The sequence below is a fragment of the Lonchura striata genome, chromosome 20, assembly GCF_046129695.1.
Source record: "Lonchura striata isolate bLonStr1 chromosome 20, bLonStr1.mat, whole genome shotgun sequence".
Lineage (NCBI taxonomy): Eukaryota > Metazoa > Chordata > Aves > Passeriformes > Estrildidae > Lonchura > Lonchura striata.
The window spans coordinates 4,195,074-4,212,396 of NC_134622.1; the positions used below are offsets into that span (position 1 = coordinate 4,195,074).

Consider the following 17,323-nt stretch of genomic DNA (forward strand, 5'->3'; position numbering starts at 1 on the left):
GCTGCTGAAGCGTGTTTTGGATATGTGTGCCTAAATCTAGAGCTGTCATGATTCCTTCACTCCCCTTCGACCTTCTCTTTTCTATATGTGCATTCAACCAAAACCCACCACACTTTCTCCTGAGGGGTCACTCTGTAATGTGCTAGAGAATGTTTTCAAGCAGAGCCTTTTGCTGAAGGAGGGCAGGTTTAGGTTAGATACTAGGAAGAAATTCTCCTCTATGAGTGCGGTGGGGCCCTGGCACAGGTTACCCAGAGAAGTTGTGGCTGCCCCATCCCAACAAGTGTCCAAGGCCAGGTTGGATGGGGCTTAGAGCAGCCTGGGATAGTGGAAGGTGTCCCTGTCCCTGTTCTGGTCCTTGGCAGGGGGTTGGAATGAGATGATCTTTAGGGTCCCTTCCAACCCAAATCAGTCTGTGATATACTTGTTTGGTGAGGATATGCAGCCTTTGTAAGCTGGCCTCCCCTGGATGGTGTGTGTAGCTGTTTACTTCAGCAGGGTATTTTCATTGCTAACACCTTCCCTGAAGAGTTTCATGTTCTTCTCTCCCGTTTCTCTTTCAGGCCATGGCCTGTTTGCTTCTCCACAGAGTTCTGCTACTTCATGAACTGAAACTCTTCGTTACAGAGGAGGAGTGGGAGGAATTGATCACCAGAAGCATCAGCCAAGTGACAGAGGTAACAAGTTCCAGCATGTTTGAAGAACAGATGACACTTAATGGAAGCTGCTCTCATTTGTCTGGTGCTTGGTCTCAGAGCTGCAGTCTGGGACTGGGCTCAGTTTACGTGGTCTTAGAGACCTTGTGCCTGATGGCACCAGCTCTGAGTAGTGCCTACCAGGCTGGCAGAATTCTTGTAACACCATTTTGATGTTCCTGGCGCACCTCAGTGAGGCTGTATAGATCCAAGAGACAGAGCTTGAATTTTAGGGAATTCACTCCTACAGATCAATTGAAGGTGTTAAAAAAAGAAAAATTAAAAAGAATGGAATGGTATTGTGAACATTAATTTTAGGACATGTAATGCAAATTCTGCATTGGAATGAACTTCAGGCCCACAAAAGTAGAGCTGAGGTGCCCTGGACTTTTGACTCCTGGTGAATTGCAGGCCTCCTGGACCAGACTGCCTTGCTAATATTGCTCATCAGGGAAACCTTAAAATACACTGGAAATTCCTTTGTACAGAAGAAACAGTGACACAAATTGCAGGGCTCCTGAGTCAGTAGCAAGTGCAAATTGTACCTGAGGACAGTGTTTGGGTGCAGCTGTTACGTGGGAGATGATCTTGGGGCAGGAGGTTGAAGGAGCAAATGCCATTCACCTTTATTCTTGTGGATTGATGTGGAGGGAACCAAGCAGACAATTAATGTTGTGATGTGGTGACTAAAGTTGATGACATGGGAGATTCCAGTGTTGGAGTTTCTACGTAACTGTAATAATGACCTCTTTCTAAGGGTAGCTTTCATTACTTACTCAGATGCTGGCTACATGGTAATTTAGGCTATTCTATAATTTACTGTATTGAAACAGAACAATTAGATCTGTTTCTTTCTGTCAGGGACAAAATCTAAGCAAGTTTAAAACAGAATTTAAAGATGTTGTTTATAATCTGGATCCTCAGTTTCATTAAACACTTTTTATTTAAAGATTACATCAGGAATCCAATGGGTGGAGTTAGGTATGATTTTGTTTCTCAGCTGCATAAAACATGCCACTCCTCCCAACCTGGTCATTTCTATGCTTCTCTCTAGCAGCTGAATGCATGCAGAACTCAGTGATTCACTGGGAAACCACAAACATTTACAATGCCTTTATGTTGTTCTTGTCAGGGAGAGTTTAGCAACTTGCAACCCAGCCAAGATTATGATGAGCTTTGCTGTTAAAGTTTCCTCAGTGCCTCTCATTTCTGTGGTCATGTGTGTTTAAGTAAAAATTCCTGAGAAATACTGTCAGTTTGTTTGGGTTGTCCAAGGTTTACCCTGTGGGCAAGAGGCCTCCCATATTGTTAAGTGGCAGTGGCATATAGCTGCTGGTTCTCTTTTTGGCCTGAGAAAGTCCTGAGATACCATTTTTACTGCTGTTGGTGTTCATACATGTGAGGGTTTTGTCTCCCTTCCTCCTGCTTCCCCCATGTACTTAACCCAGCTGGTGTGGCCCTGTGGGGCTGGGGCAGCTGCACATTAAATATTGCTGTAGTGAGAAGGGGTCAAGGACTTTATATTCCACATAATTGATTCATAACCAAAGGCTGGCACTTGTGCTGAAAGACTTCCTAAAGCTGTAAAAGAAATGCTGTGTCTTTTTGGTGGTGCAGAAATGCTCACTTCTCTGATTGAGAGCTGTAAAAATGTGTAGTGGCTCTATGGTGTAGTAAAACAATACTCACCGTGTCACTGATCTCTTTTAAAGATGGTAAAAAATCTCTTGTAGAAGTCAGAGGCTGGGAACTGAGCAAATTTAGAATCTGTAGAAAGTATGTATTTGTCAAAGAGACTATTCCACCACTGAAGTAATTTGCTGAAGGGTTTATCAGCTCTGAATCTCCAGGTGGAAGCTGTGTGCTTGGCTGACAGAGAAGCTGCAGGTGGGTAGAAGTTCCAGGCCTGATGTTGAAGTTATGGGGTGAGTTTGTCTGGGACGAGCTTAGACTAAACAACAGCCCTTTCTGTCACTGCTGTCCTCACACACTCCTGCTTAGCTGGAGGACTGGGAGGATGTTTGCAGAGCTCTGAGTTCTCCTGCAGCTCAGTCTCTCAGTCTTCTGAGACTTGTTTCCATGGACCATTCTAGGTCAGCTGTGAATTTAGAGGTGAGTATGTGAGTGAGTAGATGCTGGCAGATGTGGGTGCTTACCTATGAGAACCTGGATTGGAAGCTGTGGCATGCTGTGGAAAATTATAATATTTATTACCCTGCCTCTGGTTGAAATGTCTGCATTTGTCATTGGCCATTCCTGCCACTGTCCCTCACAAATAGCTGTTTTAAAAGGAAAAAAAAATTATAATTATGAATTTCATACCTTTCTTTGACCCAGGAAGAGGTTTGCAGCTCTTTAACTGATGTGTTCTTGTAATTCAAGTGGTGCTGTTGCTCACAAGGACACTGTCACCTGAAGGCTGTGCCACACTCTGTGGCCTGGGTCACATTTGCAGCTAGGAGGCTGTAGCTCCCCAGGTGCAGGACTGCCCTGGCAGGCTTAAGGCTGTCAGAGAGTACAAGATATTATCTCCTGGTGTCTGCCTGCTTATCCTGTCTTGCCTCAGGGATTGCACTGCATACCTGCTGAGATCCCTTGGTGAGGAGCATCCTCACCAGGGAAATCTGGGCTGGGTTAGGCAGTGATATGAGCTGGAACTGGGGAAGAAACAATGTGAGACAGTGCAGTCTTGGATATCACTGAATTATGCAGGCAAAGCTAAGAGGCAGATGAGGGAGAATCAACAGCCAGGAACATTAAGTGAAGAGACAGATTCCTGAAATAGCAGCTCTAGCTGCTGCGAGGCAGTGGCTCTTGTGCTTACATAAGCTAACTTGACCTTATTTGTTCCCAAATTGTTTAAGCATGCTTATAAAACATACATCACAGCCATGAGGGATTCATGTTTGCCCTCTCCTTAGGTGAGGCAGGCCTGGATGTCCCATCAAGTCCTTTGGAGCTGACTCCTTTGTGTGAGAGCCCTGCTTGCTGTTGGTGCTCTTGGCTGGTGCTGCTGGGTCACCTGGGCAGAAAGTGTTGTCCACAGCCCTGCCCTGCAAAGGTGAGGAAGCAGAAAAGCAGCTCTGGCACACTTTTGGCCTCCCAAATCCTATATAGTTACTTTATACAAAGCAGAATCTTGCTACAGTTGTTCAAGTCTGTTCTAACTGGGGATCTGGATGGCTCAGTTGTGTTCATGGTATAAAGAAATAAAGTTGCTTCATGTTGTAAGTGACAGAGCTCACCTGGGATGCTGGAACATTTGACAGAAACATCTTCCTCTTGGAGAGCTTTGTTCCTTATCAGTTGCTCTCAAAGTGCTTTACAAAGGTAGTTCAAAGCACTGAGTTGTTGATGTAATGGAGAAAGTATTTTGCAGAAACCCAAGACATAATGGATTTCGTTTGCTGCAGCTGTTCATCCTGTTCTACAGGTGACACTCCTTGGCTGGGAGCTGAGCCAAGAATCAAACTTGGGTCTCCTGAGGCATCTCAGAGACCCTGTTTGTGCATGGAAAATCTGGCTGTCTCTTAACTTGGCTTCAGAACATCCTTGTGTGTTGGACAGTCATCTGTGTCCCACCTCATCTCTGCTGACTGTGAGGCTGCTCCAAGAACAAGTGAAGCAGTTGCAGAGCCTGAGAGGTCCAGTTCCCCATTCCATACAGGAAGCTCTCACCCAGTTTTGGTGAGGGATCTCTAGGTTTGCTGCTAGGGCCCACACACACTTTTTTACTCTATCCAGCATCTCTCCATTTGATCTTTCAGCTCTCCCAGTTGTCACTGTGGGCAAGTTTTGGTGTTTGTTTCCCTTGTTAGATATAGTTATGTTTTCTTTTTTTATATGTTACAAAATTGCTGTCTTGGCTTTGGAGCGACCTGTACCAATTTTTTAGTAACTCACTGACAGATTCAGGGCAGGAAGTTCTAGGCTTCGAATACAAAATTTCATTACCTTTTTTTGTCATCCCTTTCCTAGGGGCCAGCTTGCCCTCCTGAACTGAGATGTTCTGTGTAATTCCCAGCTTATGCTGAAACTCCCAGTTATGATGTGAGTCAAAGGGAGTGGGGATAGTCCAGAAAATACATATTTTGATGATTGTGAGCTTCAAAACAGAACAGCCCTCAGAAAAATGTTGTTAAAATTGCTTTCTTTGGCTTGAACACAGTGATTTCCTGAGGGTTTCCTTTGTCTGTCTTCTACAATAAGTACATCCTAAGAAGAGACAAACTTTGCTGCTGATTTTCCCTTACTTGTTTTGTCAGTGTCATAAGGACTGGGCAGAGCAGACAGGGTTCCATTGGCTGTTTGAAACCCAGATGGGATCAGGGCAGCCTGTGCTGTGAAAGCACTGACAGAATCCAGTACCTAGGCTCAGTGCAAGACCAAAGCACTCCCAGTCACCACCTCTGGAGGCTGTCAGACAGGCACACATAGTCCCAATGATTTGGTACCTCCATACACTTAGGTGGTTGCTTAGGCATGGATGAGGACAGACAGGGAATTACATGTCCTGGGAAGGGATGGCACAGATAACCCCAGAGCTTTTTTCCATATCATGTGGAAGTTCCTGTGTGCTCCCTGAGGACCATTGTTATACAGCATTCCAAGGTTTTCTTAATCTGGTGTTGTTCAGCAAGGGATTTAAAATAACTATATGGAGATACTGAGAATGTGTAGGGGAGAGAGGTATATACTATCTGGCCTTCCAGTGTAGACATGCCCTTAATTTCTGAAGGGCATCACATTTGATTATCAGTGTCTTAATTTGTAGCGAGATAAATTATTAAAGTGACTTCAACAAATCTCTACAACAGCCATCCTTCAATTTTTTCCTTGAAGATTGCCTTTATCTGTCCATCTTTATAAATTCTTAATTCATTGCCCTTTCTCAGCCTCTTAGCTTGTAAAATGAGGCCAGTAGTGATTTAACTGATAGCTTTCAGATTGCTGGATGTCTCTGTGGAGACTTCGTTTTCCTATGTTCCCTCAGCTGTCCTGTGTGGTTTCTCCCTGCTGCATTTTCATATGGCCTTTGGAAAAAAAAAATTAAGATCATTATACTTGGGAAAGTGTTGACATTTTCTGTGAGGATGGCTTCTGGATTTTTTGTCTCCTTGCTCTAATAACTGCCAAAATAAACATCACCAGAAATGTCTTTATTTACACCCTTCAGCATGTGGGGTCTGCTTAGTCCCTTGCCTTCCCTTCTTCTCAGTCAGGGGCAGGCAGAGACTTGGTGGTTCCCATCCTTTGGGAGCATTTCTTCACAACTTGTTTTGTTAGAGATGCAAGGAAGTAAGTTTTGAACATTTATACTTTCAGTCTTCAGAAACTTAGTGAGAGAAAATGGCTGGAGGAGGGACTGTCAGTGCTTCTTTTCTGCCTTTAAGTGCTCCCAGCAGCAGCTGCTGCTGGTCAGGTGAGTGGTGTGACAACCTCTCCTTGTGTGCCTGTTACCTGGTGTACATGGAGTTGGAAATGGATGTGGCTCTGGATAGATGAAAACTGGAGTGAAACTACATCCTGCTCTTCCCTCTTCTTTGTCTTCCATGGTTTAGTCCTGAGTTCATGGTTTGGGATCTATGGTATAGTGAATATAACCATGAGAGGAAGTATTTGGGGCTGGTGTGTGTGGGTTTGGGAAGCTCAGAGTTGATTCCTGGCTCTGCCATGGTTCGTGTGGCATCACGTGTGGCCTCTGTGAGATGGGGGAATGATGCTGGCTTGCCGCTTACCTCTCAGGAGAAGCACAAGCAGAATGACAGGTGAGGGGATCCTGAGCACCCAGCATTCTGTATGGGGCAGTAACAGGAGCTGTGAGCACACAGAACACTGCAGGCTTTCAGTTGGTTCTCAGTTTATGCTCAACCTCTCAAGAACACAGGAAGGCTCTGCCTTTCCTTTACCTCACCTGTCTGCTGACATGGGATATCTTGTGCCTTGGCTCAGGTACTGGACACGGCCTGTAGGACCCCAAATGTGCTTGCTGGGCCTCTCTGGGTGTGATTCCATCACAGGGATCTGAGCCACACCACAGCAAAATCCCAGGCTGTGCCATTGCTCTGGGATCCAGCATGGAGCTGGGGCACAGCTGGGAGCTCAGACCTCTGGCACTCTGTGGGCTGGAGCCTTTGCTGAACCCTGCTGCTGGAGAAGAGGCTTTACCTCAGGAGCCCCAGGCTGTCCAGTGGTGTGAGGTGGTGGAGGGGTGTGCTGCAGAAGGACCTGGTGCCCTGTCCAGCCATGAATCCACACATTGATCCATCAGCTCCTGCTCTGCTGTGTGGGAGAAGGGCATGGGTGGAGGCAGCACAGCAGGAATGCAAACTGACTGGGCTTCTGCAGCTCTCAGTGATGGATCTGTCAGGCTGATGGAGGGGAAAGGCTGCTTGCTTCAGCTAGGCTGAAGGACATGCTGGGAATGCATAAATACAAAATGGTATTCAAACTTCTAGCTGGGAGCTGAGCTTGTCTCTGGTGGCAGAGCACCCTGTGACACTTGGAGTTCTGCTGTATCTTGTGAGTCTGGGCTGAGCGTGTCCCCCAGGGGTCCCTGTGGCGGGGGCAGAGGTGCAGGCAGGTGTGGATGTGGAGACTTGCAGAACCATTGCATGGCTCCATGTAACAGCATATTGCCATCTCCCCTGCAGGGAAGTTGGGCCCTGGCTGGGATGCTGACTTTGCCTCTAGGTGTTCATACAGCACTTCTGTGTGATGGCTTTCAGGGGAGTTTTGGACTTTGAGCTGCGTGGTTATAACTACCTGCCAGCTCTCTGTCCTACCTGTGTGACTGAATTACTGCAGATATTCACCTGTGCTCTTTTACACTTTGTGAAGATGGGGGAATGCTGTGAAGTGCAATGTGACATGGAACAAAGGCTGGGATATATCCATGTGTGATACAGGAATGAGTGAGATAATAAAACCTACTGATTGCTAAGATGCTGGCAGTGTGCAGTACTTCTTGTAGAAATCTGAGAAGCAGAGAGCTTTGGATCCAGGAGTGCCCTCCTCCAGAAACAGCCAGAGGCTTTTGGAAGCAGCGTGTCTGACATAACAAGACAAAACCATCTCTGCCAGCTGCATCCACGTAGGGTGAGGCAGGAGCTCTATTGCTGTGTTGGCTTGAGGTGAGATGGGAGTTCCAGCTGTGGAAATTGCCTCCATAGTTTTTCCTTCTGGAAGACGACCTGCCCAGATCTGCTGACAGCTCAGATGTGCAGACTTGATTAACCATCACAGGTATTGCTGAGCTGGAACTGTAAAACTGAGATACCCTGTGAAATGGGACTGGCTGTTCCTGAAGCAGCAGAGTAAGAAACGCAGAAAATGGGAGAAAAACAACATAAATCAGCAAGTGATGCCAGTGTAGCTGTTGGGTATGAATCATGAGGCCTCTCTGCTTTTAGTAGTGTGTAATTGGGTTGTGTGACCCTTGGGTTGGTAGTGCTTTGAGAGGCCAGGGAGTTGGATACCTCTGGAACAGCACATGGCACAGAATCAAGGAATAGGTGGTTAGACAAGTTCTTCTGGGTTTTCCTTTAACTCTCCAGCACTGACCTGTAACATAGCTGGAAGCAAACCTCTGCTTTGTGCCTCAGTCTTGCTATGTAAAACACATCTTTACCAGCCTTGTGCAAGTGTTTGTGATCTGATCAGTGTTCAAGGCTCTCCCAGGGGTGCTGCAGAGGACTGAAATACTACTTGTCTTTTAAAGGCATGTTTGCCATCTGTTATATAATAGCTTTTGCTTTGATTTTATGGTTGGATGGTGTACATTCCCCAAATAAAATCAGGCTAGGCCTGTAAAATGATTGACCTCTGCAACTGGGGTGGCAGAGCTGACTTCATCTCTGAAATCAGACCTGAGTGAGGGAGCAGAACACTTCATGCAGACAATAGTTGGTGTCCTATGTAGCGGGAGGTTTTATAATTACTTGGGATTAAGTTATATAAATTATTGGGGAAGCTGCTTTTGACTTCTGGACCCAGTTCCCATTGAAGGGGCTTTGGATTTCATTCCCTGGGATCAATTTCCTCATGCTTGCCAGCAGTCCCAGCCCAAAGCCAGCTTCTTTTACATAACCAGAGTGAGCATGTTTGTGTTGGTGTCTCATGCTAACACAAATCCCATTGAAGCAAACGATGTAAATAACACAAATCCCATTGGATCAAATGCTCCATTCTGTGCACTCTGTGCTCTTGGGGGGAGGAGAATGAAGCAATGCCTAATCCAAGACACCATCTCATGGAATGCTAATGGGAAGTGCTCTGAGTGCTGAGATCAAGATGTAAGAACTCTGGGCTGAGCAGGAATTGGGCCCAAGTCTTTAGGGAGGCTTGACTGTCTCAACCTACCACATACAGAGGTGGTGGTGGTGGTTTTGTGTTTTGGTAGCAAATTCGTTTTACACCTTTTGTAGCAGAAGGGAAAAGGAGGAGGCATGTGTTGAGAAACAGTAAAATTTTATCTGAATCCAGCTTCCTTAAAGCCAGTCCTCCTTCCAGGCTAGAGAAAACTGTAGAGTCTGTAGGGATGAATTATCTGCTGCTTCTTTGACTTCTCCACTCACCCTCATTCCTTCCTGGTCTTGGAGAGCTGTTTTAAAGGGATCCATTTCAGCAGGGAGCTCTTTGTTTGCAGAGCATCTAAATGGTACCAGTTTGCTTCTGGCTGTTTGTACTGGTGGTAGTGTGGTTGTGTTTCCAGATTCATGCAAAACACTGCTTTAAATAGAGATATTTAGTCACTAGACTAGTGATGTTTTCCATCTCCAGCTGGGCCAGACACTCTTTTCTTTCCACAGGTCTGCATGAATTTGGTTTGGTACCCCCCACTAGATGCATATCCCAGTTTCTCCAGCACCTGGGAAAAAAACACAAACTAAAAATCTGTATATTGCTGAAAATCAGCCCCTCAGGTGTTGTTTCAGAGGTACAGAACTTTTCTGTTGACTTCAGTAGGATTTATTTCAAACCCTTCAAAGCATCAGGGCAGCAAGAACAGGCAGAGCCAAGCCAGCATGATTTAAATGCAGTTGTCCACATCACTCATGTACAGTGAAGAAAAAATGCAATTTATTTTTAACACCTTTTTAATTCTAAAGTGTTTGTATATTGAAAAGATGAAATGACAGTTGACTTCACTTTGGCTCCATCTCACAGCACTGCCCTAATTCTTCTTGTCCCAAGGAGCTGACAATCCATGCTGATTTTCTTATACTGTGAACTTAGGCACAGCTTAGCAAAATAAGGATCTCAAGCTAATAGTCTCTATGAAAGGTGATCTAACACAAGGAAGACCATTAGCCTGGCAATATTTTGTTCTTCAAATTACAAAGAAAAATTTTTTAAAGAAAATGTTGATGTAAAACAGTCTCTTTGTTTATTATTATTTTATTATTATTAGTGGTAAGCCAAATAAACTGAATGTGCCTGACCCACGAGGTGTTACATCCTACATGTGAAGATTTTTTTTTTTCCCCTATCATACCCCCTGTATTTGTCTCTTTTTACGTGGGAGACTTCAGAGCTATGGAATTGTGACCTTGTAGGCTAATGACAGCTCTGGAATAGAGTTGCAGTGCATCTGTCTGTATCAGGAGAGAGTAATTAGCAAGTTATTGATAGTCAGATGAAGTTGCAGCTTGAATTCCAGCCAGCAGAATGGCTTTCTAATACAGGGCTTGAGTGGACCATCCTGAACAGGGAATAGCTGTATCTTCATTATTTAAAAAAGATACTCCCAGGGTGTGGAACCTGTACAGATAGTGAGTAATTCTACTTGAAGGTTGCTGTTTTTGCAGACAGGTTACCTTGTCTCCCCTCTTTCTATGCTAAAAGGGTTCCCTACACTCTTGCTGGCCATTATTATTTTTTCTGTTGTGTCATTCCTGAAAGAATTTGCTTTGGGGAATAGATTTCCTATGTCTCTTAATGTCTGCAAGGATTTATTATTTGCCAATATTATGCTGATGTAGATGGAGAAGAGTTTGCTGAGTCCTTAAATTGTTTCCCATCTGACTGGAATACAGGATCTGTGAGAGAACCATGACACACCACTGCTGGGTACAGGTTTGGGGCAGAACTTCTCAGCCTGAGGACTGAGGGTGCTGAGCATGGGATGGGCTTTGCCCCATGGCTGTGATGAAATGTCCAGGTTCCAAGGAAAGGAGAGCTTAGCCACAAGTGCAGCCTTCTCTAGAGGAACAGCCTTTGATGGGACATGCCCCTCTCTCCAGCACACTTGTCCCTGCAAATCCTATTTCATATTAGTGTGATCTGTGTGGGGTTTGCTGTGGTGTGTGCCCACACAGAAATGGAGTGGGGAGGAAAAGGACCATGCAAGCAGGGATGAAGGACCAGATGCAGGCAGAGGATCAGTGCCACTGGGCCACCTCTTTGATCCAGCTGCCTTTTTATGGCTATTTTCTGCCCTTTTTATAAATAACTGGCTTTTATTTGATCTATCTTTGGTGTTATTTTCCTCTAAGCCAGACCTTTCATTGTCTCAGAAACCCTGCAGCACACAGAGAGCACAGGGGAGATTTTTCCCTCGGTTACTTCAGTAAACTTAGGCTTGACAAGCCATGTTGCAGGCTGGCCCTTGGGATTTCCTGGGCATAAGTCTTCATGGATTTTTGCAGTAATGCTTCATGTGTAAATCCCAGCTCCAGAAGCTGAGTAGCTGTGGTCCATCAGGTGTGTCTGTTGTCTGGCAGCTTCTTGGCCTTTCCAGGGTGGGGTCAGGGATTATTGTACCTCATTTGTCTAGGAAAGCATCTCCACTTGTGCTTTAGCTTAGAAACTACGGGCAGCAGCAAGGCTGTGCTTCTGTAATATTGCTTGCTCTTACTTTGTGCAGTTGTTTCTTAATTAAACTGGGTATCAGAAGCTTTCACTAAGTGCCTTCCTGAGTTTTTTCAGAGTTTGGTGGGGTTTGTGTTCCAGAATTACTTTACTGACAGGTGAATCCTGCCATTCATTACTTGTTTTCTGCTTTCTCCTGTGAAGTGTGATTCGTTTCCCCATCTAATGTCTGTTTCTTCTCAATCTTCTGATTTAATTTGCAGTGTTTGAAAGCACTTGGAAAACCCATCATGAAGGCTGAGAAAGAGAAAGTTGCCAAGAGCTTGGAGCTGTTGAACTTTCTCCTTAAAACTGTGAAAGGGCAGGTGAGTGTGTGACCCAGGATGTGACAAATGGCTGTTTTCTGAGTATCTTCTAAATGTCACACTTGGATTTTGCCATGTGATTGCTACATCCCACCTCACTTCCTACCAAAAGTACTTCTAGAGGGAATGCATGGTTGGATCTGAGGGCAGAAGAGTCTGAAGGAGTGATCCATAATCTTCATGAGCTGATCTCCAGAGGAGAATTTGTGCAGTGCTCAGCAAACACTTGTGGCATCTGCTTTCTTAGCAGCAGAAATAAAACCTGAGGTACAGTGAGGGTGGGTTTTATACCATGTGATTGCTCTTTCCTCTCCAATGAACTCCAGAGATCATGATTCCCAAAATCAGACTTAATAGCTTTAAGAGCAGAGGTGAAGCTTTGTTCTGGGGCTTTGTTTTCCCTAATAAAAAATTACTTTTTTCAGCATGCACAGATTTTCTATAAGTGATAAAATATGTCCCTAATGTGGTCTTATTTATTGGAGGAAAACACCACAAGCAGCAGAATTGCTGAAGCCCAGTTTCCTCCTGATAAGGCCAGAGCTCAGACCACAGCCTGTTTCTTTGTGAAGACCTAATAGGAAAATGGGTGGAGAAGAGAGATTATTTCCAAGGCTCTTGTAGGAGCTGCATAACCTTTGAGACAGCCCTTTCTGCCTGGTTGGACTGAGATTATGCAGTGGGTTACAGAAGAGGGTGCCAGATCTTCAGAAACCAGACTGAACATGCTGCTGCTTTTCTCCTGGATGGGTACATAGCCAGGTGTCTTCTTTTCCCTGCTCCCAGTTGTGGGCAGGAAGGGAGAGCAGACCGAAGGACACTCTAGTTCTTTTTATGCCACTGCAGTTCTGTTAGGCTCATGCTTCTCATGGTGGAAGTTTTCAAACAAACCCAGTGTGGTGTGGTGTGACTCACCAGTTTTTGCCCCAGACCAAAGTGGTGCAAACAGCCTCAGGCAGGGGCTTGGAGGAGCCAGGCAGGATTAGTAATTCCTGCCATAGCCTTCCCTAGGAATGGCCTGGGCCCTGCTGCTGTGAGTGCCCCTACCCTGTTCACTCTGCAGATTGCCTCTCCTTGCCTCTTGCAGAAGCTGAATGTGCAGCTGACAGAGGTGGAGGAAGTGCTGCTCAGCCTGCAGCAGCTGGAGGACATTGGGAACTCCCCACGGCTCGACTCTCTCTACTGGAACGTCATGCACTGGCTGAATTACACGTATGTGTGCTTGGCACCCTGGCATTGTGCCTTCTCTGGGGCCTGCCTGCCTGTCCTGCTGGTGCACAGGGAGGTGGGAAGAGAGGAAGTCAAGGCAGCAACTTCAGGGTGGAGTTCTATGGAGTTCCTTGGTTGGTGGGGTTGAGACACTCATTAATGCTTGTTTGGAATAATTCCAGGCTCATTGTTCTGTGTGCTTACATCTTGGGATTTGTCCTTGATGGGGAAGGGCTGGAGCAGGTGACTGACATGTCTGATGCCTGATCCTGTGCTGCCAGAGGAAAAGAAAGCCAGGGCCAGAGGCAGGCATTCCCCACCTCCATGGGCAGTACTCATCCTCACAGCCCTCATCCTCACCCTGTGCTTCCTGCACCTTCCTGCTGCTGCTGCTGTTCGTGGACTGCCTGTCACATGGATCACACTGTTCCCTGCCTGTAAATTAAGTTGCTCTTGATTTTTGGCATTCTCTGCAGGAAGCCCAAGAAAGAGAAGACAGCCACTAAGCCCACACAGGGAGCGGAGCTGCTGAAGCGGAAGAAGAAAGGATTCCTGCCAGAGACCAAGAAACGCAAGAACCGCAAGAAGGGCGTCCAGGAGAACGGGGTGGGACCAGGGGAGGGTGGAGAACCAGCCCCAGAGGAGCAGCCCCTGGGAGCACAAACCCCCAAGAATAAGAAAGGCCCCGTGCCTGGTGGCAGCAAAAAGCACCCAAGCAGGGGGGGCAGGGAGAACGGAGTGGCAAAGGCGGGCGGTGGGGACCTCCCCACTGCTGATGAAGGAGAAGCTGTGGCTGACAAGAAGAAGAAGAAAAGGAAAAGGAAAAACAGAAAAAGAAAAGGTGCTGCAGGCGATGAAGCTGAGCAGGTTCCAGCTGCAAAGAAAAGCAAGGGGAGCGTTGTCCAGGAGACCCAGAAGCAAGACAAAGCCAAGAAGAAAAGAAAAGAGAAACAAGTGCTGCAGGAGTAAACTCCATGGACTCAGCCAGGCCTGGCATGGCTAGCATGGCTCAGTAGATTTATGAAATATCTTTAATATCTATAGTTTTTATACTCTCCATGACTTTTAAATAAACCTTCCATGATGCTGAGCTCTAAAGCTTGTCTGAAGGTCTGGCTTGTGTGAAGGGTTCAGCCTAGAGCACAGAGAGCTTCAGGAGGTTACACAGGCTCTGGAAGATGGCCACTCTCTCTTCTCTGGCAGTGCCAGAGAATCCTGTCTCCATGATTTCCCAAGGCAGAAGCGAGAGTCTAGTTTGGATTCCTCGGGGAGTTGAGGTGGGTGTGCTGGCACAGCTGAGTTAGTGGTCAAGCCCATGTGGGAGATTCAGAAGTGGCTCCTAAAGGCTCATCCCTGTCCTGCCCAGGCCTAGCAGTGCTCACAGCTTTTCCAGTGTGGGAGGTGCAGCTTCCAAATGGCTGTGGTTGAATGGGTTTGCACAGCAAATTCTGGGGTCAGCTATTTCCAGTTTGACCACTCTGGTATTGTCTGTAGCTACCATGATCTGCTTTTTCTTGCCTTTTTGCTGCTGAGTGCTGGAGGGGTCATGGCCCCTGTGGTAGTGCAGGGAATCAATAAATCAGTGAAACAATTGAAATGGTTGATTGATTGGCCACTGTGCCAGGCCTGTGTGCAGCCATGCAAGGCACCTGGAACAGCAGGCCTGCAGCAAACAGTCTGGGAAGGCGACTGCCTGGAATTGCATCTATTTATCCCCAGGCTCCTGAATGCTGGGATGCCATCATCCCTTTGGAGAGTGCCAGGACCAAGTTCTCCCAGGCGCTGGGTACCTGATCCTTGTTGAGAGCTGAGGCTCAAAGTGTTCGAAATTCTGCTCATGCTGGAGTTGCCACCAAAGCTTCCCCTGCTCCTGGATCCAGAACATGGGTGTTGGTGCCTGGCCCTGACTCCTCTCCATGATCTGAAGGAGCAGTGCTGGGTTAATGCTTGGACCTGATGACCTTTTCCAACCTTAGTGATTTCTGGGATTCTCTGAAGGCCTCACTGCTCTCCTCCCTACTGCAGAGGAGTTTGGTGCTGGTTCCTGGCAGAGGGAAGGGCTGGGAGCAGGGCTGTGCCTGTTGTGCCTTCAGCTCTCATCCTGCAGGTGGGTCTGTACCACCAGGCAGAGATAAGGGCACTGGAAATGTCACACTGCCTTTGGAGGGGGTGAGAGAAGAGCTGCAAAGGGCTGTGTTTGCCCGTGGCTATTTATCTGCCTTTGCAATGATTCTCTGCTCAAATGGCACAGAGCTCCTGGGAGGCAGCAGCACAGACATCATTGCAGACCCACAGCTTCCACCTTCCCTGTCCCAGCAGTGATCCCACAAGCTGAGCTGCGCATCCAAGGCGTGTGCTGGCTCCTGTGAGCAGCAGGTGACAGCTGGAGTTTCTGTGCCACAGTTCAGCAGGGAATCTTTCCTGTGCCTGCCTTTCACTTCTGCCTCCACAGCTGCTCCCTTGGCACTTGGGGCTCAGGACTGAGGGGTTGTGGTGCTGCCTTGGAGGCACAGCCCTTGTGCAGGCTGGATGAGGAGGAGCTGGCAGGCTCTGGACTCTCCAAGTCAAGACTGGCACAGATTGGGCAGGAGGTGAAGGGCAGCTCCCTGTGCCCACCCTGGATGACTCTTGGCTTTCAGCCTCTGAAGGGTTTGCAGAGGTACCCAGGCAGGATGGAGATTTGGGCTGCAGGTGTCACCAGGATGTTGCAGGTCAGGCCTGCAGGAGGTGGCTGATTCCTTCTGCCCATGGTGCCCCCATGCGTGTCTGAGCAATTCAGGGCTGGACTCACCCTGCTGGACCTTTTCTCCCACAGCACTTACTCATCTGGAGGTGGCTGTAGGCTGGAATAGCTGCTGTTGCAGCCTAAAGAAGAGCTGCAAATCCCTGTTCTCAGGCAGAAGGTGGTGGCAATTACTGCCAATCCTGTCTCCAGGAAAAAGGACACTTCTGCTCCAAATGGGCCTGTTGACACTGAGGATGCTGCCCTGCCTCTGCCATTTACTGCTGAAAGCTGGTTCATTGCCTCGTTAAAACCTCAATCCCAGCTAAGCCCCTCCAGCTGTCCCCAGTGATGACTTTTCATGTATTATGCAAATGTAGCACACAGGAGGCCAGCAGGTCACGGCTGTCCCTGGTTTAATGATCCAGAGGGACTCCAAAGGGGACAAGGGGCTTCAGATCTGAAGTGTCTCACTAATGATTTCTTTCTCTCCGTGCCTGTAAGTAGGACATCCTGGGAATTTGTGCCTCGGCTGTGTGGATCCAGAGGAGGAACAGCAGGCAGGCATGATGGGTGGGAAGCAAGAGGGAGCTGGAGGAGAGGGTTCTGTCCAGGTAGTTCAGAGAGGGAATCCCCACCTGGCTGCAGAGAGTGCAGCTGTGGCACCCAGAGCCACCAGGCTGAGACCCCCAGAGCCTGGCTGAGCCACTCTGGGATCACTGCCAGGGTCACTGCAGTGGGGAGTTCACATGGATCAGCTCTGGGGTACCTGCCAGGGTCACTGCAGTGGGGAGTTCACATGGATCAGCTCTGGGATACCTGCCAGGGTCACTGCAGTGAGGAGCTCACATGGATCAGCTCTGGGATCACTGCCAGGGTCACTGCAGTGGGGAGTTCACATGGATCAGCTCTGGGATCACTGCCAGGGTCACTGCAGTGGGGAGTTCATATGGATCAGTTCTGGGGTACCTGCCAGGGTCACTGCAGTGAGGAGCTCACATGGATCAGTTCTGGGATCACTGCCAGGGTCACTGCAGTGGGGAGTTCACATGGATCAGCTCTGGGATACCTGCCAGGGTCACTGCAGTGGGGAGTTCACATGGATCAGTTCTGGGATACCTGCCAGGGTCACTGCAGTGAGGAGCTCACATGGATCAGCTTGTCACTGTCATTGTGGGGAGGCCAAAGCCGTGCCAGCTGTTGTTCCTGACAAGGATGTCACTGGGTAGTGCCAGCTGTCAGGCTGGAGAGGTTGACTGGCCTCTGCTTTCTGTGTTCATGGGTGTGTTTAGTATCCAGGACTTGCAGAGTGGTCAAGGGGAAAAGGGACAGGACAGCTGGAGGGCACAGTGTGACCCATGCTGCCCTCTTTTGCCAATTAAATCACCTGGCTTTGGGCTGGCTTTGATGCAGTGCTTATAGAATGCAGTCACTAATCCAACAAGTCAAATTGTGTTTCACCAGCACTTGTTTAGACCTTTTAATAATCACAAAGGTTTCATTTAACTTGATTTCGGGTC

At 47.5% G+C, this 17,323-nt stretch overlaps 1 protein-coding gene across 1 annotated transcript in view; it reads left to right on the top strand.

Moving 5' to 3' along the window:
* The window catches only part of MYBBP1A (MYB binding protein 1a), a 56,269-nt gene extending 42,090 nt beyond the window's left edge, over positions 1-14,179 (top strand). Inside the window, exons 24-27 of the mRNA XM_021550944.2 lie at positions 564-677; positions 11,771-11,872; positions 12,960-13,084; positions 13,558-14,179. Of these exons, the coding sequence (XP_021406619.2) occupies positions 564-677; positions 11,771-11,872; positions 12,960-13,084; positions 13,558-14,050 (834 nt within the window). The 3' untranslated portion in view covers positions 14,051-14,179. The remainder of the gene's footprint in view (positions 1-563; positions 678-11,770; positions 11,873-12,959; positions 13,085-13,557) is intronic.
* Positions 14,180-17,323: the final 3,144 nt, after the last annotated feature.